Genomic DNA, 20,967 nt, shown 5'->3' with positions numbered 1-20,967 from the left:
TAGCAACCGCGATCTGACCGGACAGGCTTCTATCAGGCTTGATAGAAGCCTCTCCGGCCCCTGCACAGCACTAATGTGCTGCGCCTTATAATCCAGTGCGCCTTATATATGAAACAAGATTGCTTATAATGCGCTCATAGAAAGTGCGCCTTATAATCCGGTGCGCCTTATAGTCCGGAAAATACGGTATAACCTTCCATCAGTGGCCTCTATTGAATAAACTGGCACATGGTATTAGAAAGTAGCGCATGCACAATGCCATACACAGTGTTATTCAATGGAGGCTGCTGATGAATGGGTAAGGTCACGTGTCCCTTTATCAACAGCCATGCTATAGACGGCAAGGGCAGTGCTCAGCGGGTCTGAAGAATGGGACTACAGTATGCTGGTGAAATACATGAATACACTGAGATAATAAGTAAGACGTGCCCAACACCTTTAGCATTCAGTAGCTAGCAGGAGTTTTTCCTGGTTTATATGTTAAAGGGATTCTGTCATCGGGTTGATGTTGCCAAACACATATTGTAACGTCCAGAAACACTGACCTACATGTCAGAGCACAGGAGATCTAAGGGCGCTTTTAGATGGAACGGTTATCATTCAGAAAAACATTCAAATGAGCGAAAATGAAGCTAATCGTTCGGTCTAAACATGAACCAACGACAAACGAGAATCATTCAGTTTCTGCAGACATAAAAACCATTGTTGGCTCGTTGACTTATCGTTTGGTTTAAACCACGCCCTTCAGTATGAAAGAATGAACAATTCTGAACGATTCTCGTTAAATAAGCCAACGATGTATCTGCCTGCCTAAACAGGCTGCATGAGAGCGAACGAGCTAACGGTGATGTCACTCGCTCATGCAAACGTGAATCGGCTCATCTAAAATGAGCCTAAGAGCGTATATCGGTGATCCGTTTTCACGGCCAGCTGATAAACGTTGTGATCTGATGCATTGGATTCCATTGCATCAGATCACACGGTCGTATTCCTGAGACGTAAAAGCGTCTGGCCAGCCAATATAGGGCGCTTTTACATCGGGCCCAAAGATAGTCCTGGTACTATGTCGGCTGCTGCATGGCTTCCTAAGGAAGCCCATGGCAGCGGTTGGAGGGAGTTTAGCAGCGTGGCTGCTAAACTCCCTCCCTCTGCTCTCCATCCCCCGTGCAGGCTCACCTCTGGTCTACTCCCAGCTGGCTCTTTGCAATTGGAGGGGCGGGACTAGGGTGGAGCTAAGCGCCATCCCATTCCGCCTCCTCCCATTGCTGGCTGCGGACAAGGGGCAGAGCTAAGCTCCTGCCCTCTCCCCACCCCTTGTCCATAGCCATCAATGGAAGGAGGCGGGACAAGATGGTGCTTAGCTCCGCCCCTCCCCACCCCCTCTCACTGCAAAGAATGAGCGGGGAGGAGAGCAGAGGTGAGCCTGCGATGAGGAGGGAGGGGAAAGGGGTGACAGCATGGTAGTCTCAGCGTATTTACTCCAGGACCCATCCTGTCTTAACGGGCACACAAACGTTTAATTTGTGCGCCCATTCACCAGTTTTATCATTCCCAATGCTCGTGGGAAAGAGCCCTAAGGTACAAAAACAGATAATCCTACACACACTACAGTATATGTATAGTGTGTGTAGGATATATTTCATATATACTGTATATATATATATATATATATATATATATATATTATAGTGTTGGACTGGAATGCTGAGGACCTGCCCTTAAAATTCATTCTTTGTTCCCTAGTACACCAACATGCAAGTATTACCCGATCCCTATTCCCAAATATCTCACCGCTGCGTTCTCTATATATGTCAATAGACAGCTAGCTGTGTTTTTATGTGGCCCTTTCTCCACTAAGGTATATGAAGAATGCAGCAGGAATTGGTAGACTCCCATTTACCGATATGTGCAGACACTGTGGACTGGGGGCCCACCAGGGCTCAGGGCTGACTGGGGGATTCACCTGTCCCCCTGTGGGCCAGTCTGAGTCTATATATATATATATATATATACACACAAATAAGTTATCCAACAGTACAGAGTGAAGCTAGACAATGGCAGGCATTTGTTGAGTCTTTGTATTACAGAGAGAATGTTCTGTACAGGAGATTATCCATCATTTTCATTCATGTTTATTTCAGCATAGCTCTTTAATTTCGGGCTAAGGGGAGAAGGTTCTTCCAAAGTGCAGCTGTTAAACATTTGATAAAGGCACATCCAAAGAAAATATTCTTCCATTGCATCCTGTCCTCTACCTGTCATGAACTGCTTCTCTTATTACAGAGATAGTGCAGTTGTCCTCCTAGTCATCCATAAATCATTATAGCTGTATAGTATACATTAGATGGCACATAACTGCAAGTTTAGCACATGTTTTAGTGACCCAAAACTAACCGTACATGGCCGGATGAGGACATGCGTTGGTGCTGTGCCACCTTGTCACATGAGAAATGCAAATTTTAAGAAATGGGACAGAGTTTCAAGACACATGATACTGAAACAAATGCTATCACACCGGTCTGAAAACCACAACTCTGTTCACTCTTTACAGCAATATGCAGATTTGTCCAGGATATGTCGAGTATTAGACCGCACATTGACAAGACCGATGCTAAACACAATGGGGTCATACAGTAAATGTTACAAAACGGGAACATGTTTTATCAACTTTATCTAGTAAGGATGCAGATTTCATTCCAGCCACATCAATATCCGTATCTGCAACCTGCTGGGCAGTGCAAAGCGTTGATATCTGGCAATAATGATATATCCTTTGTAGCACATTGCAAATGTTTTTTTGCAATAGTTCATGCATATAAACAGTTTTTGCATTTTTTTAAAATATGTTTTAAATGTAAACTTTGAATTGTGTAGCCCCCTTTTTTTCTATTACACCCACTGAAAGGCTGATATTAAAGAAACAGAAAAGCAAACTGAAACATTTGAAGTGGCAGCCTGGGTACCCCATTAAAGTCGTCTTGGAGGGCTCCAGAGGATCCTCTAGTGGTGCCAAGTCCTGACACAATACTTGTTCCCAAAGGCCCCTAGGAGAAGACAACTGTACTTGAAAGCCATCATTTTGTGTCAGTTCTTTACAAATAAGGCATTCCAATGTATTAACCCTTTCCAATCCAATTTGTATCGTGGTTTTCCTAGAGGGCTGACTCTTTTTCTGCCGTTATACAATGGCGCTATCTGCTGGCTAAAACCAGTACTGCATGAGGTGACACGTTGGATAGGCTCCGACAGCAGAGAGGCTGGCAATATACAGTAAGAGAACCCTGACGGACGTCTTCCAACATCGGAGCTGTACAGCCTTAAATCATAATGTCTTCAGACGTCAGACAGTGGATTGGAAAGGGTTAATGATAGAGAATGCAATCAGATGTGGGTAGCACACATTATGTGTAGACTGACAATAGGCCCTCAGAACTGCTTCCTCTTGTAGATCAAAAGCATATCTGTCCAACTATTAGCAAGATAAAAGCTTAGTTGACTATTTTGTGAATGTTCTCTACCTTCTTACTAGTTTTTAAAAGGAAAAAAAAGTTGTTAGACCTGTTAAATGGAACTTGCCAGCTTAAAAAATGCAGCCCATTCTGCTGGTAGCATCTTATAGAGCAGGAGGATCTATAGTTTTATGGGGAAAGATTCAGAATAACTTGTATTTTCCTCATCTTAATTTCTGTTCTCTTTGAGTTTATTGGTCCAGTAGGCGGTCCAATCAGTGATTGAGAGCCTTGCCTCTATCTATAGTCATCCACAGCTGTCAATCACTGATAGGACCGCCTAGTGGACTTCTAATTCAGAATGAGCAGAGATAAATATAAATGACGAGTTATATTGAATCTTTTCCCACAAAACAATACACAGAGTTATTGTGAATGATCTTCCTGAGTTGAAACCCCCATAACTCACGTTTAATGGCACTCATCAATGGAGTCAGAAACTCAAAAAGTTTTGTTGCGCAATATCAAAAATTGTTTCTACATCGGAGGCGATCAGTGTGACCCCCTTTGTCACTCCACACACATCAAGCCTGTAGTCAAGTTCCTACCATACACACTGCACCATATCATGGTTGACTGATGCAATGGCTTCTGGGATGTGTACTCACAGATGATGCATGGTGAGTGGTAAGGGGGGCATGAAGACTATCTTTAACATTCCTGAAGAAAAAAAAATCACAAGGGCAATGTCCGGGGAACGTGGAGGCCAAGGAAGAAGTTCACTATCGTCACGACCTGCAAGGCCAATCCATCTGTTTGGTAGTCACCTATTGAGCTCACTTCTGACTTCATTGTGAACATGGGGGTGACCTGTTCTGTTGGAGGATAAAACCTAGGGTTTCCTGTTCCAGATGCGGCAGAAGCCATGTCTGTAGTGTCCAGGTACGAAATCTCTGGGAAAAAGAAAGGGTCCATACACTTTCCTACAGTTTATAGCGAAAACACATTCAACTGGGTGGAGTCACGCATACGCTCCATGTAGACATGTGGGCTTTCCCTCCCCAGATGTGAAAATCATTGACAAAAAACACTCTGCTGTCTTAATTGTCAGCTATTTTGTCTCATATCCCCTAGCAATGACTATGGCAGAAAAAATTTTTTTGGGCTTCATGTAGTAAAATGGTGAGGCTGTCCTTGTTGTCCATAGCAACCAATCACAGTGCAGCTTTCACTTTACTTCAGCAGCTTGAAAAATGAAAGCTGCACTATGATTGGTTGCTATAGGCAACAAGGACAATCTTACTATTAGACAGTTTTGCTAAATGGAACTTTTTGAGTTTCTGTTTCCACTGATTTATGTATCTGAGTGCCATTTAACGTGAGTTATCAGGGTTTTCATATCAGGAAGGTCATTTGTGATAACCTCTATCCGCTCTGCTCCTTTTGCTCTATAACTTCCTGCCTGCAGATTGGACTCCATTTTCGAACCAATGGGCTCCCTTTAAAGGAGGAATGCACTATAATATCTACCTATAACATGACACAATGGAAGAAGGATTGTGTCACACATTTATATAGAGCACTAAGGCCTCAGGGTAGAGAACACAGACTCCCATGATAACATCATTTGGAATATCACTGACTTTTCTGAGCATGATTTTTAGGGGGAATTCCCCTTTAATGCCACAAAGTGACCAGAAATGGCTACCTACTGACAGACCTGATCTAATGCGGTTTGAGTCCATGAATACATATTTCTGTGACATAAGTCTCTCTCTCTCTCTCTCTCTATATATATATATATATATATATATATATATATTAAATACAATCATAAGGGTGAGTCAAACTGTAGGCAAAAAAAGATACTAAAATATAAAATAAATACATTTTTTTGTCTGCAAAATAAATTAAATATATATGTTACATAGAAAGTGCAGTCTGCACGGTCTATAAACTGGTTCTGTCTACACTTACTAAGATCCTGAAAGCTTGGAAATAAAATGAACATATGAGTGGTGAAGTCATGTATCTACTGCTGTGTCCTCCAACCTGAGTCTCTCCAGTAGGTGCACAACTCTTGGCGCGCCCCAACATCATCGTAGCAGCCCGAGACTTGTAGCTTGCAACCACTGGAGAGCCGCAAGTTGGAAATCACTGATCAAGTGTATTAAAAGTAGATCATCATGTTTAATGGATTGTTTTATTGTGTTTTACCAAGGAAGAGTTTTATGGAATCAAGTTACGGACGACTCTGATGAGACACGTATGGAAACTGCCTATACATTAAGAAAACAACTGGTTGAATTGTTGAGTCACGCGAATAAAAGTTGTCCTCCTGCTTAGCTCTTTCAGTTTGGCAGCTCCAACGTATGTACAAGTAGATCTCAGTCCTCCCAAGATGTCCCGAACAGTGTTCTCCACATCTCCTCTGTAAGGAACCTCCACTGTCCTGCCTTCAGAAGCCCTGAAAACCAAAATATAGATAAGGAACATGATCCGGTATATTACACAGCAGTCATATACACTACTTCACCAGTAGCTTAGAAAAAGGAGCTGGCTTTAAAGGGGTTGTCCCACGAAAAAAAGAGGGGGTATACACTTCTGTATGGCCATATTAATGCACTTTGTAATATACATCGTGCATTAAATATGAGCCATACAGAAGTTATTCACTTACCTGCTCCGTTGCTAGCATCCCCATCTCCATGGTGCTGTCTAATTTCAGCGTCTAATCTCCCGATTAGACGCGCTTGCGCAGAAGGGTCTTCTCCCTTCTCTTGGGTCTCGGCACGAGCGGTGCTTTGGCTCCGCCCCCTTCTACGCATCATCGCGTAGCCCCGCCCCGTCACGTGTGCCGATTCCAGCCAATCAGGAGGCTGGAATCGGCAATGGACCGCACAGAGCCCATGGTGCACCATGGGAGAAGACCCGCGGTGCATCGTGGGTGAAGATCCCGGCGGCCATCTTGGTAAGGTAAATAAGAAGTCGCCGCAGAGCGGGGATTCGGGTAAGTACTAAACTTTTTTTTTTTTAACCCATCCCTTGTGTTTGTCTCGCGCCGAACGGGGGCCTATTGAAAAAAAAACAAAACGTTTCGGCGCGGGACAACCCCTTTAAATGTCATATATAAGGAAAGCCTGCTACATTCTAGTGAGCTGTCCCGGGAACTGTCAGATAGTTGTCATTACTAGTTGTGTGAATGAGAGTCATGCATGTATTTCACATGAATATTTATTGTCAGTGACTGCAAATAACTCCCTAGAGTTTTGAAGGGGAGGAGGTATGTAGCCCATTAGGTGGGGGGGGGGGGGATAATATAACACTGCTGGTGAGGGAGAGCTACGCAATGCATGAGGACAGGAAAAGGAACCAACAAAACAGAGGAAGAGCAAGTGGTCAGGTAAGGGAACAAGGCAGAGAGTAGAGTTAAAACTTGCCAACCCAGCAGAAATGTCATTTTGAACATCAGAGATACAATACATTTTCTCAGATCATTTCTGTGGATATACGTTTTAGAACCCCTCAATAATTCCAGTTATTTTTTTACGCAAGAATAGTCTGAATTTATGATTTTAACCAAAGAGCTTTTTTCAGGGAGCATATCAAGGACATCTGCTCTGCAGCACAGAAAGCAAACTATGGTTTGAAATTGGTTACAAAATATTCCTACAGGTGTCTCAACTTTAGTTGCTTTTATTTTATTTAGATCATTTTTATTGAAGTTCTATTTTGGAATACTGTTATCCATTGATTTCTACATATTTATACATACATAAGCATGACAGATATAGAACATAGCATTGTCTCAACTTTTGCAGATTACTTTCAAACCCTCTGATTCTTTTTAACCAGTGTTGGAACAGACTGCCTTACAACACCCTCTAGGGTAGGATTTGGACAGTTTTGCACTGCAGGACAGATCACATTGCTATCATAATGGTAATAAAAAGGCAATTAACCAAAGAAGACAGAGAGGCAACTATAACCCTTTGGAGTGTAGGCCTGTCCTACAGAGAAATTGCCAGGAAAAACCATGGCGACAGTCAGTACAATTTCCTATACCATCAAAAGGCACTTGGAAACTGACTTGGAAACTCTGACCAGAGGAGGACTGGCAGACCAAAGGCCACTACAACCTCAGATGACAAGTTTTTCAGAGTCAACAGTTTGCATGATCGGCGCCTCACAGCACAAAATCTTCATGCACAGTTTAATGCAGCAAAAATAAACATTTTTTTTCAACTGTGAAGAGAAGACTTCTTTCTGCAGGTTTGCAAAATAAAAACAGACTTACCGGGTCCAAGCAGCACTTCCAGAGGATTACTGAAAAGTGGAAGACGGTCTTATGGACTGATAAATCAAAAATTTGACATCTTTGGTACATCACGCAGGGTTTTCATACCCTGTCGAGTAGGTGAATGGATGGTTTCTGAGTGTGGGACACCAATCGTCAAACATTGAGGAGGAAGCGTTATGGTCTGGGACTCTTTTGCTGGATCCAGAGCTGGCAACTTCCACAGAGTGACTGCCACACTGGACAAAAAGGGCTACCGCAGTATTCTAGTGCTCCATGCGATACCCCCTGGTGTACGCCTAGTTGGTCTTGGGTGCATTTTACAGCAAGACAATGATCCAAAACATACTTCTAGGTTATGTCAGAACTACTGAAGAAAACAGGAAGTAGGCTTCACAGAATGAAACGGCCTGTACAGTCTCCAGACTTAAACCCATTGAGCTTCTTTGGGATGAACTGGACAGAAGGATGAAAGCAAAGCAACCTACAAGTGCAGCGCATTTGTGGGAAACTTCTGCAACAATATTAGGAGGAATTTTCTGAACAATATCGGAATGCAATTGTAGAAAGAATACCTTGATTGTGCAGAGCTGTTATATCAGCTAGAGGAGGTAATTTTGAAGAGTCAAAAATCTAGATTTAATTTGGTGAAACAAGGTTAATCCATCATTTTTATTCATCTTACTTGTTTATTTGTTCTGCCTTTCATTCCAAAGTCCATTTGAGACAAACTGTGTAAATATAAACAAAAACTGGAAAATGTGAGGTATTCTAAAACATTTACCAGTAGGGTAGGTCATGGGGCAGTTTGCTGCAGGACTGCATCAAAGGAGTGTTTCCATTAAAAGGTGGTAAATGCTGATAGCCAGGATCCCCCTTGATCATTAGAAAGGAGAAATCTGTTTAAAACCCAACCAAACCATCTCCCCAGAGGCGTAACTTGAAGCTCCCGGGCCCCGATGCAAAACTTTTAACAGGGCCCCCAACTATAATGCTTTACTCATAGTACTAGGTTCCCTATATGGAGAAGAGAGGCCTTATGGGCCCCCCTAAGGCTCCTGGGCCCGGGTGCAACCACATCCCCTGCATCCTCTATAGTTACGCCCCTGCCCCACCCTACTGTTCTACTGCCCGTAAAATCAACTTGCATTTTTTGTACACCTGTGCTATATATGCTCTTCATACATACCTCTCATAAATTTATATATATACAATTTCTGTGTCTGTTAAGTTTTCAACAAAATTTTCAATAAAAAATGAATTAAAAATAAAAAAAATCCAACCACGGACGGCCCCTGCGTGAAGTTTGTATGCGCTTTAAATAAGTTATCCATCGAAGAGTATTTTAAAATTAATAATTAATAACTTCAGCTTAATATAGAGGACTCTCACCGCGGCATTACGGCTGCCAGGCTGCTTTTCTCCTTCCCTACTATCAAAAAATTGCCAATCCAACTTTGAGCTGAGCATTTAAGTGAGCTGAGGCAGACAGTAACTAGGAGTACGCTGCCTAACAGCTACCGTCAATTTAATGTCATTGTCAGAGTATTCCTAGCACATAGAAGGAATCGGCACATGCTAACTACCATTCTAAAAATGTATCAGAACAAGTTATGTGCCACAGACCCCCATCCATACTGCTTCTGTGTCTCCAACAAGACAGCTCTTGCTAATAGTGTGCAACCATGGGACTATTAAAATGGTAACAGACCAGTGAAAACTCACATGTGGAAACCAATTAGTTTTTCAATATACAATATATAGGATCACAAAACCATGAATAATATGTCTGTCTTAACGATCACTTAACCCCCTCAATTCCATACAAAGTAAAGCCTTCTGTACTCCCTGTATGCTTTTATGCCATCTCTTGTACTATATGTAATCTGCACACTGAGTAGACTTATGCTCCTTTTACATTGAACGATTCTGAACGGGAATCGTTTCCACGAGTGAATGAGTCGGTGACGTCATCATCAGCTCGTTCGAGCTCGTGCATCCTGTTTATACAGGCAGATCAGCATTGAGAATCGTTCAGTGCTTCATATTCCCTATGTGAAACACTAAACGAGAGTGCTTAAATGCAACGACAAGTTAACAAACCAGCAATAATTAATTTTTTGAAACAGCGAACGGTTCTTGTTCATTCAGTCATTGAGTGTCATGAAATTAGAACAGGACTACCTAGCAGTGCCGCTCAACACATTGGGAGGGAGAGGCTTGTTATTTGTATAGTGCCTACTTGTTCCACAGCGCTTTCAGGTAATTTATTACCCCCCCCCCCCCCCCGGCAAGCTGGGTACTCATTTTACCGACCTCGGAAGGATGGAATCCTGAGTCAACCTTGAACCAGCTACCTGAACCACGTGGGGATTGAACTTGCAACCTTCAGGTCATGAGTGAGAGCTTAGGACTGCATACTGCTGCCTTAACACTCTGCGCTACACAAGGCATCGAGCAGCAGCTTCCAGCATTGATACCAGGGGAACGATGGGGAAGGTAAGTATAACACTTACAACCCTAGACTCAGTAGGTCACCGACTTCTAGCCCATAGGCTTAACTTATAGGGCTAAAAGTAGGTGACAGATACCCCGTATTTCAGCCTGTCATATATAGAAAAACCAGCATGTCATTCAGGTGCAACACGTTGTTTGCTGGAACAGCATGTGGGGAATACAGAAGCCCTTACTTTTTATGGTGTTAAGAGGATAAAGTGTCCGTTTTAAAGGTGGAGACTCTTTATAACAGGGCGGCTCTAAATACTAGAACCCTGCTAGATTTAAGTTTGAAAAATGACCTTCTGCATGTTTATCAGGCACATTATCCAGTTCTTTCATTATATGTATTATATTGTATATTGAGAAACTAACTTTATTTCCACATATGAAATTTCACCGGTCCGTTATGATCTTACATGTACCATCCATGATTAGGTTCAACTTCTCCTTTATTTGGTGATATACACAAGCAGCATTAAAATACGTGTTTCGGGGTGAGATCTCTTCTGAAATGTTCTTCAGCTGTGACCACTGCACCCTACACCCACATCCCCATATTCTTTTCCGGTAGTTGGGACCTCACATTCATCAAGTCCCCGACTATGTAATGTAGCTGAACTGATGAAGGGGTCCTGCCCTGAAATACGTATTTTAATGCTGGTTGTCTATATCAAATAAAGAAGAAGTTGAACCTAATCATTCTACAAATTTGATTGTTTCTGGAGTTCTGCACCAAGCCACCAGTTTTTTTGTCTCTCCGTAGTCATAAGCAGACAAGGGAGGAAGTGTCAGCACCAGCTTCGCTCGCATTAAATCAACTTCCTGTCCCTCTCTCAGTCAAGACTGGATGTGACAGCAGTGGACAGCGAGCCGGACAAGTCAGCTAATGGATAGGGGTCTCAAGCAGCAGACCATTGCCCATCAACTACTGTTGACCAATGTAGAGGATAGGTTATCAATGAAATATTGGGCAGTCAACCCCTCTAAGGGAATGTCAGCCACAGCTTCCAAATTTGGAGAGATTAGTTGACCATCAAATGTGTATGGGCGTGCCCAGACCCTCCTCTTAACTGGTGATGTTTGTGGAAATAACGAATGAAATCTTGGATTTCAACCTGACGGCTCTTTTTGTTCTCATGGGAAATAGGCCATCACCATAGGTATCTGGCAGCAGCTTAAGGCCCATTTATACACAACAGCTATCGCTCAAAATTTGCTCAAAAGCCATCATTTGAGCGATAATCTTTGTGTGTAAGTGCTCCCATCTTTCACAGTTCGGCTGAACGATGATTTTTAGGTGAGCATAAAATCCATCATTCCGCTGGAGAGAAGATAACACAGACCGCGTGCTGTGTTTGCTATCCATGGTGCTGTATTCTCTACGGGAGCTGGCGATTACATTGTATTCAGCAGAAAGCCCTTGGCAGAACAATGGAACTGAATGCAAAGAACAGACCACCTGCTGTTTTCCGCATACAGCTCTGGGAGGCTCATTTATATGCAAATGAAGGCGATAAGCTGCTAATGGACATTAGTGTCCATTAGCAGTTTATGTAAAACAATTGCTCAAAACCTGAATGATTATCTTTGCATGTAAATGGGCTCTTACTCTCCTTTCCCCTCTGACAACACATGCACATTGAGCTGAGCTGTGTGAGGATGTGTATGGAGGGTTGGGAGGTATCGTCAGCGGACAGTTATCTATAGTTTATAGTGACCTTTAGTATTAATGATTGAAAAATAACCTACTAAGTGAAATGTAAAAATAACAATTCCTGTCTTGTCAGTCGGGACTCTGCACAAGACTTTCCCAGAGGCTGCATAAGGGAATAAATTAGCTGGTGAAGAACACAGCATCAGACTGCAATAAATGGCAAATCCTGTGAGGTATCATCTATGACAGGCTGGAGTGCAGAAATGTGTCTTGACACTATCCTCACACTTCACTGCTACAGAAATGTAGAAGAGAGAAAACCCTGGGGACTTTATACTATACACTGGGCTTTTCTTCACCTAATTATCTCCTTACAGATTGTCAGCTTGTCACATGCCCATCCTCAGCTACTGCCTCAAATAATAAGATTATATATATATTTTACTGTATTTATGAATTGTTTCTTGCTTTGTTGCAGTTACTGTATATTTGTGCTTAATAGCAGAATAGTAACAAATGAACTCATTGTTTTAGTGAATATAGTAAATAAGGGAGATGGAACAATACCTCCGCAACACCTCCTATTAGAAGGCAGCATTCATGCAAGTCAATGTTAAACTCTTTATACAAGCCTTCTAACAATGACTGGGAATTGAATGCCAAGCCAGAATCCATACACAGACAGCTGTTTCGGGGTGTTTGCCCCTGATAAGTGTGCAGTGGGTTTCTGGCTTGGCTAGTGAGAGGCCTATGATTTCGTTCAGGAACACTATCTTTTCTCCTTAGGGAGACAACCTAGAAGGTGAGTGAGTTAGAAGACTTATAAGGCCATTCATGCTCCTCTGGGTATTATGCAAATAAGGGAGATGGAACAATACACTGCTCCCGATCCAGCCCGCCTCCTCCCCCTGCAGAGAGAGGCAGCGTATTTCGGCCGGGCATGAAAACCTGTCTGATATACGCACGTCGGAATAAGCCCTGAGGATGCTTTTGGTGGAATTGACCTAATCCTGACTGAATATTCCAATAAACACTCATCATTAGTCCCAGCCTCACTTTCTGCTGTAGGTGGCCATGGTGGAAAGGGGCCTATTTTAAGTTTTCCAGGGTACCTTTTGAACCACTGCAGAGAATCTATGAAGAAAAGACGGATAATTATTTTTGTTTTATAAAATAATGAATCAGAAAATGTTAAAAAGGTTAATTAATAGAACTAATAAACTACAGTTGCCACTAGTCATCACTGATATACTTAGATATAAAGTACAAGTTCACAAAACCATTTTTCTTTTTTAGCTTTAACTGTCCGGCAAAACGGGAAATGTCTAAAACAGTGGGACACATGATATCTGGCCCGGAGTCCTCTTAATTACTCAGGCTATCATCATTCTAGATTTAGAAGCACAGATAGAACCTTCCTGTAAAGCAGAATATACATCTGCACCTAGCGAGTTGCCATAAGTTGGCAGTCTGACAGTTGTTGCCCCTCAGATCACTATTATAAAACTATCGATCAACAAGGGGTTTGACTATCGTTAGGATTCACTACAGCATTAAGAGATACAATACGAGGGCCGGGATATTATAGGATATTATTATAGCATTCTGATCCAAAAGGTTTGTTAGATTGTTTACTGACTTATTCTGGCGCTTCGGGAGTTGTGGTAACGCTGGAGCGCGCTGTTTGTTGTCATATGGGGAATCCATCGACAAAGTAAAGATTGATAGAACTCTATGTACTCAGAACTTGTTCTTCGCAGGACGTCCTGTAGGTTCTATTGGTACCATTTTGGAGTCCATAGGACTTTTTGATTGCTTTTTATTACATTTTTTCTTGGAGGAGGCAGGGTGACCAAAAAAGGGCAATTCTGATGTTTATTTTTTAAATTTTTTTCTGATGACATTCACTATGCAGGGGAAATAATGCATTTGGTTGATAGATCGGATTTTTAGGGCTCCTGCCCACGGACGGATGTTAATAGCACCCATAGCATGCTGTGAAAAATCGATTCTTCCTGCACACTTGTGGAAACCAATTGCGCAAACAATGAAGAACCCCACCTCCAGGAAGCGCTGGCTGTGATTGATTACAGGCACATAGCAGACAAAAGGCCGCTCATGTAATACACCGTAGACCTGCTTTATGACATCCATTTAGCCTAATAGGATGAATGCAAAGTAATTGGCTTTATGTACAACCCTTTTAATGTCTGACACTGCAAGTAAGGGCTCTTTCATATAAGCGTAAGCAATTTTCGGTCGTGTAAACGAGAGGCAACCATGACCGTTCAAAATACCCTGGTCTGGCGCATATACGCCAAGCCCAGGATATCGTTGGGTGGGGGAAGACAGTTTAGCTTTGCCAAACTGCCTCCCCCTTTCCACCCCCTCGCCGGCTCTCGAACGGGTTCAAAATACTGGAGGGAAAAGTAGTGCATGCATCGCTTCCATCTAAAAGCCGGGCAGCTAAGTAAAAACCAAAAGGAGCCATTATATGTTCGGCCATGGGGACTTCCCTTTCCTGCTCCCCGAATGGGGCAGAAAAATAGAACCCTCAACACAGATGTGAAACAACCCTTATTGATACCTACTTCTTGGCAAAAACCTATAAAAATACCCTTTTTCACATATTAGACCCAGATTTTCATGTTACACTACCTTAGTCCTTGGTGCACTTGGCACCACATTAAACATCTTTTTAAGCCATCAAGAAATGTATTTATGTAGGTGAAGACACGGATCTTGGACCCACCAAGAACAACAAAAAGAGCCCTGAGACTTCTACCTACAAAAAAAATGTTTGAAGGGAATGGATCGCATGTTTTTTTTTGCAAATTAAAACCAGATTTTCCTTTTTTCAACTATATTTTTGATTCTATTTTACTTTTATTCTATGGCATGTTCATAGCTATGGGGGCGGCCATCGTGCCTTTTTTGTGGTTAACAGCATTTAGACCTATACTTTGCAGCAGAACTCATGGGTCATGCACACAATTGACAGAAACTGACCCACTGACTTCTATGGGAAAGTTTTCTAGGCATGCTCTGTCACATGTTCAGAGGTCATTGTGCAGGGAGGGGAGGAGGAGAGCTTTGACTTTTGTCTATTGTGAATGCTGGCTCATGTGTTATCTATAGATAGGTGTTACCTTTCATTGGAATCCCGCCTGTGATAAGGAGTTAACTGCTGAAAAGTTTTCTCTAAAGCACAGGAAGTGTCAGACTATTATTAGTTTTACTGTGAAAGCAGCAGGATTTTTTTCAAAATATGGATCAGGATATTGAAAATTAGAAAAATTAAAATCACCAAAAAGTCTTAAAAAATAGGTTTAACTAGAAAATTTGATTTGTACAATAAGTCATTTTCTGATGGCACATTCCCTTTAAGACCTTGAAAACAAAAGAAGAATTCTAATGTGCTGGTATATGTCCTCGGAGGTAAGGGAAGTAGTCAGTGAGCAATGCCGATGCAGACTAACATTTGGCTAATAAAGGTACAGGATTTTCTTTATTATGTGTGATACCTGTATTCGGCCACTCCACCGGCATGCTTCTTCATTGCTGTGTCTGAACTCATACCATAGAAGAGCATCACCTTCTTCCCATTCTTCTCTGTGACTTCTCCTGAGCACTGATCGTGGCCAGCAAACATCCCCCCTAGCATCACAAAATCTGCTCCTGCCCCTGGACAAATCGACAAAGAAAAAGGGAAATAGATCATCAAAATGTCAAATAACAGTAAATAATCCAGTTCTACTCCACAGCAGGCATATATCATGTAAGTATGGAAAGTGCCAAGATTCCTTGGATCATTGGCGAAATGTACCCGATACTCCATGCCAGAGGCGTAACTTGAAGCTCCTGGACCCCTAATGCAAAACTTGCAAGAAGGCCCCCAACTATAATGCTTTATTGATAGTACTGGGCTCCCTATATGGAGAAGAGAGGCCTTATGGGCCCCCTAAGGCTCCTGGGCCCGGGTGCAACCGCATCCCCTGCATCCCCTATAGTTATGCCAGTGCATGGGGCTATATCTGTGCCACTCTTCCCCAAAGGCCATGGACATGGGCCTCTGAGCTTGTTTCTGATTCAGCATCTTGTCTATACCAGCAGAACCCTCATAGCAATTCCGCCATCTTTGAGGGGGAGGGAGTGGGGGTCTTGTTTCTACAATCTACATACTGCACAAAAAATGACCTGATAACTTTATTCTATGGGTCAGTACGATTACTAGGATACCAAATTTATATTAAGTTTTTTTTGCTGCACTGCTTTTCAAAAATAAAATATCTTTGTAAAAAAAATAAAGTTTTCTGCCGCTATCTTCTGACAGACAGAACTTTTTTATTTTTTGTCGACATAGTTGAGTCGAGGCTCGGGTTTGCAGGACGTCCTGTACTTTCTATTGGGTGACCAAAAAATTGCAATTCTGATGTGGTGTATTTTTTTTCACCATGCGGGGTAAATAATGTACAGGCATGGGTTGACAGACAATCTGCCATGGCAGCCCAGGGGGCTTTTTTAGAAGGCCCCCAGCTGCCATGGCAACCAAACAGTACTCCACAATCTCATCAGGAACCCTGAACTTTCATCAGAAGTTTTATCAGAAATTGACCGTGGCATTTAAAGGGTTAACAGCTGCAATCACGAGGACTGCTGATCACAGCTATTACGGGCAGGTGAAAGCTGCAATGTATGGAGCGGGATCGACCCTCAAGCTCAAACCATACAAACCCCAAACCTTCATGACGTAATTGTATGTCATGGAGCGTTAAGTAGTCAAAGAGGCGCTCTGCTTTAGATAACCGTTGCTTGTTAAAAAAAGGTCCCATGGCAACAATCAAAAAAAGGTCACAGCACAATAAAGTATGAGTATTAATAACTGTGCCAAAATCTAAGAACTGTACACATGGATGCAAGGCTGACCTCCCATGTTCTGGCTGACCTCCCAACACATGCAAGGCTTACCTCCCATGTTCCTGCCATCCCTTTGTATAGGCACACATGCAGTGCTCTATTTGCCCCTCACCCAAATTCTTCTTTTTTTTTGCTGATTTGTCACATTTAAATCTTTATCAGATGAAGACAACCCAAGTAATCACAAAATGCGGCTTTTAAATGATCATTCCATTTATTGAAGATTAATATTTATTCAAAATTTATATCACTCATGTGAAAAAGTAATTGCCCCCCTAACCCTTGGCAGTAACAACTGCAATCAAACACTTGCGATAATTACAATGACTCTTTTATAGTGCTATTGAGGAACTTTGGCCCACTCTTCTTGGCAGAATTGTTTTAATTTGGCCACGGGCTTTCAAGCAGGGAACTTGCCATGCACCTTATACTGTCCAACATAAAGTAGTAATGGACACACTGATTTCAGTGGTCTGTAACTTATGGGATAATGTGAAGTGGCTTTTAAGAACTTACAGCTTGTTCTTGCAGTTCCTGGCAAGAGAGGAGTCCAGCTTGTCCATGCAGTGCTGCCAGCCCATCCAGCTACCCTAATAAGCAGGTTTCTATCTATTAAACTGTTCACTGAGAAAACTGCTTATCAGGGCATATGAGTAGCAGTAGCAGTGCCTCGTGAATAAACTGGACTCATCTCTTGCTGGGAGCTGCAGGAACAACCTGTAAGTTCTTAAAAACGACTGCATTTTATTTCATGAGTTACAGATCCATTGGGAAGTATTTGCTGCGTTCGCCTCCCACAGCAAATACTCCACATAGGACATGCAAGGAAAATGCTTTTCCATGCCCATGAGCGGAAATCAACTGCAATTTTCCACTCACGGGGGAAAATTGTAGCATGTCCTATTCTAATGCGAGGCTCGCATGGACGGCTTCCATTGCAGTCAATGGAAGACGTCCGTCCCTCTGCAACTCTCTGCACTCTGCATGTGCAGGAGCGCGCCAGCCGGCACATCCGCAGGGCAGAGAGAGAAGACAAGACAGGTACAAGGGGGTCAATGCCGGGGCACAGTGTTTGATTCTGCTGCAAGATTTCCCAGTCGGAACTCGACCCAGCCGTTGACATGAGGCCAAACCCAGAGATACTAGATCTGTTATATCTAAAGAGTTCACTAGATTGGCCCATCCATACTGGTTTCTCAATCAGTTTTAAACTCATAGTGAGCTTAACCCACTATCATAGTATAAGAGTTTATCATGTTCCAAATAATCAACTAGGTTCTGTTATTTCTTATCGATGGAAGTTCTTTTTGGTTCATAAGGTTCAAGGTTCAACGCGAATCCATTGACTGCTCAACTCATCAGGAACCTTCACACTATTAGTCTTCTTGCAGTGAGTTTGTTACCAGACCAGGAACTACTTATATCTCCAGTCTGCAAGAGAGCTAGCATAGTGATCTTTAGGGTCTAGTGATAGACATGACTCTATCCTTAAGAGGCACTGCTAAATTGCTCTCTGAAGTAGTGTTTATTACAGGGCTAGAACCCAATCTGGACATTGGAGACGGATCCTCCCCAGTAGGAGATTTATGCTTAGCTTCCATCTGTCCTAGCATTTTTTTCTGCAGATCAGCAATACCGGGGGTTACTCAACTGGTTAGATACTGTCTTCAGAAAACGGATAGAATCTGATCCAGTCATCATAGACAGATTCAACCAGATATGAGATCTATGCATATCTATATCTATGCTAGCTCTCTTGCAGACTAGAGATATATGTGGTTACCGGTCTGGTAACAAAGTCACTGCAAGAAGACTAATAGTGTGAAGGTTCCTGATGAGTTGAGCAGTCAACAGAAACGCTTTGAACCTTATGAACCAAAGAGAACTTCCATCGATAAGAAATAACAGAACCTAGTTGATTATTTGGCACATGATAAACTCCTATGCTATAAGAGTGGGTTAAGCTCACTATGAGTTTATAACTGATTGAGAAACCAGTATGGATCATAGATCTGGGGCCAATCTAGTGAACTCTTCAGATATAAGAGATCTAGTATCTCTGGGTTAGTTAGTCCTTCTCAAAGGGGACTCTGGAATTATTCTGTAACCAGAACACTCATAGGATCTGTATATATATATATATATATATATATATATCAGTCCAAAGTCTACACAGTATACTGTTGAAGTTCTACTAACTCCATGCACATATAATCTTTGCTGCATGTAAAAAAGGGCCAATTGATATTTTTCGGCAACTACTAGCGGTTAAATATGTCTCTAATCTCCAGTTAGCGTTTCTTCACTTATAAGAAGCATTATCCTGGGATTAGCTTGATGTGATTATTTTTTAGTAATTTCCATTGAAATAGCTATAAACCACAATATTTGATTTGGCTTTTATATTATTGTTTTGAGTGCAATCTGGCTCCTCTGTGCTCCTGGACAGAATTAAGTTGACACTTCCCTGTCTAGTCAAGATTTGAACCAGGGGGTCTATAAAGCCAGCCTTGAACATTTTTATTTGGGGGGTGGGTATACTTATGTTTTGTTACATCGTAGACCCAGCAATTTTATAAAATCAATAAAAGTTAAGTTTTAGGAATCAATCCGGTGAAAGTTGTGCAAATTGCAGTTGATTCCTCTGCCTCAGTGAATCTGTTTATTTTAAGCCATTCAGAAGTGGACTTGCTTGTGTGCTTATGTCCTGTTGCAATCTGACTGCACTTGATGGGCAGACATTCTCCTTCAGGATCTTCTGATACGAGAGCAGAATTCATGGTGCCATCAGTTATGACAAGTCGCCTAGGTCCTGTCGAAGCAAAGTAGCCCCAGATAATCATACTATCATCACACTGCTTGACGGTTGATTTGATGTTCTTATTGTGAAGTCTGGTGTTAGTTTTACCCACCATTGACTCATCAATCGAAGAATATCCCAAAACTCTTGGGAATATTATCCCAAAAGTCTTTGGAGTCATCTAGATGTTTTTTTCACAAATTTAAGACAAGCCTTTGTGTTCGTTTTGGTCAGCAGTGCTTTGTATCTTGTAACTCTCCCATGGATACTATATTTGTGGAATCATTGACCTTATCTGAGGCAAGTCAGGCCTGCAGTTCTTTAGATATTCATCTGACTTCTTTTATGACCTCCTGGATCCTTCATTAGTCCTTGATGAAATGTTTGTAGGCCAGCCACTCTTGGGGAGGTTGACCTAAACCTACATCACTCATGTCCAACCTTGGCGGTAACAACTGCAATCAAATGCTTGCAATAACGTCATTGACTGTTTTATATGGCTGTGGAGGAACTTTGGTCCACTCTTCTTGGCAGAAATGTTTAAAATTAGCTACTTCAGAGGTTCTTCAAGCATGAACTACCTGTTTAAAGGGAACTTGTCATGAACTTTATGCTGTCCTCACTGAGGGCAGCATGAAGTAGTAACAGACTGATTTCTGTGGTCTATCACTTATGGAGTAATGACCTCCTGGATGAGTTGTTGATGCGCACTTAGTGAAATATCGGTAGGCCGGCTGCTCCTAGGAAGATTGACCACTGTACCAAGTTCTCGCGATTTGTGGATAATGGCTCTCACTGTGGTTTGCTGTAGTCCCAGAGAAAAGCAATGGCTTTGTAACCCTTCCCTAACTGGTAGTTTTTAATAGCCTTGTATTATGTCTTTATTTTAACCTCTTTACTCTTAGCAGCAGATTATTCAGAACGCTCCCCAGGCGGGCAGCAGGGGAACAGCTATTTATTCAGTAACATCCGGAACAGAAGGTAAAAACTATTTCTCAGAGCATAGCATCTCAGCATGCCCATCAGTCTCTGTAGCGGCACCAGCAATAATGCACAGTCCATGCCCTTCCCGTTTCCTCTCTCAGTATTTTTTTTAACAAACTTTATTAACAACATCCCTAGAGACAGGCATACCTGTACACTGTAATGTAGTCGTTGCAAATAAGCATTACTCCAACCTTACGTTGCTTCATCTGCGACTTTTTAAGACCAGGCCTGCTTCACATTGCCAGATGACTTATGCCTGGGTGTGCCTAATGAAATTTAGGCCAGTTGATAAAAAATTTGGTTAACCCCTTGATTTAGTAGTTAAAGGGACCAATTCGTTTTTCATGTTGGTAGGGTCAAAAAG

General features: G+C 42.1%; 1 protein-coding gene across 1 annotated transcript in view; it reads right to left on the bottom strand.

Annotated features, from left to right (window-relative positions):
- Window positions 1–5,619: 5,619 nt before the first annotated feature.
- GMPR (guanosine monophosphate reductase) overlaps window positions 5,620–20,967 on the bottom strand; it is a 79,800-nt gene continuing 64,452 nt past the window's right edge. Inside the window, exons 8-9 of the mRNA XM_066579390.1 lie at window positions 15,424–15,583; window positions 5,620–5,916 (exon numbers count right to left, since the gene is read on the bottom strand). Coding sequence (XP_066435487.1) covers window positions 5,736–5,916; window positions 15,424–15,583 — 341 coding nt within the window. The 3' untranslated portion in view covers window positions 5,620–5,735. The remainder of the gene's footprint in view (window positions 5,917–15,423; window positions 15,584–20,967) is intronic.

The sequence above is a fragment of the Eleutherodactylus coqui genome, chromosome 9 (assembly GCF_035609145.1).
Source record: "Eleutherodactylus coqui strain aEleCoq1 chromosome 9, aEleCoq1.hap1, whole genome shotgun sequence".
Lineage (NCBI taxonomy): Eukaryota > Metazoa > Chordata > Amphibia > Anura > Eleutherodactylidae > Eleutherodactylus > Eleutherodactylus coqui.
Note: the sequence above shows the minus strand (reverse complement) of the source record. Positions and strands in the feature narration are given on the sequence as shown.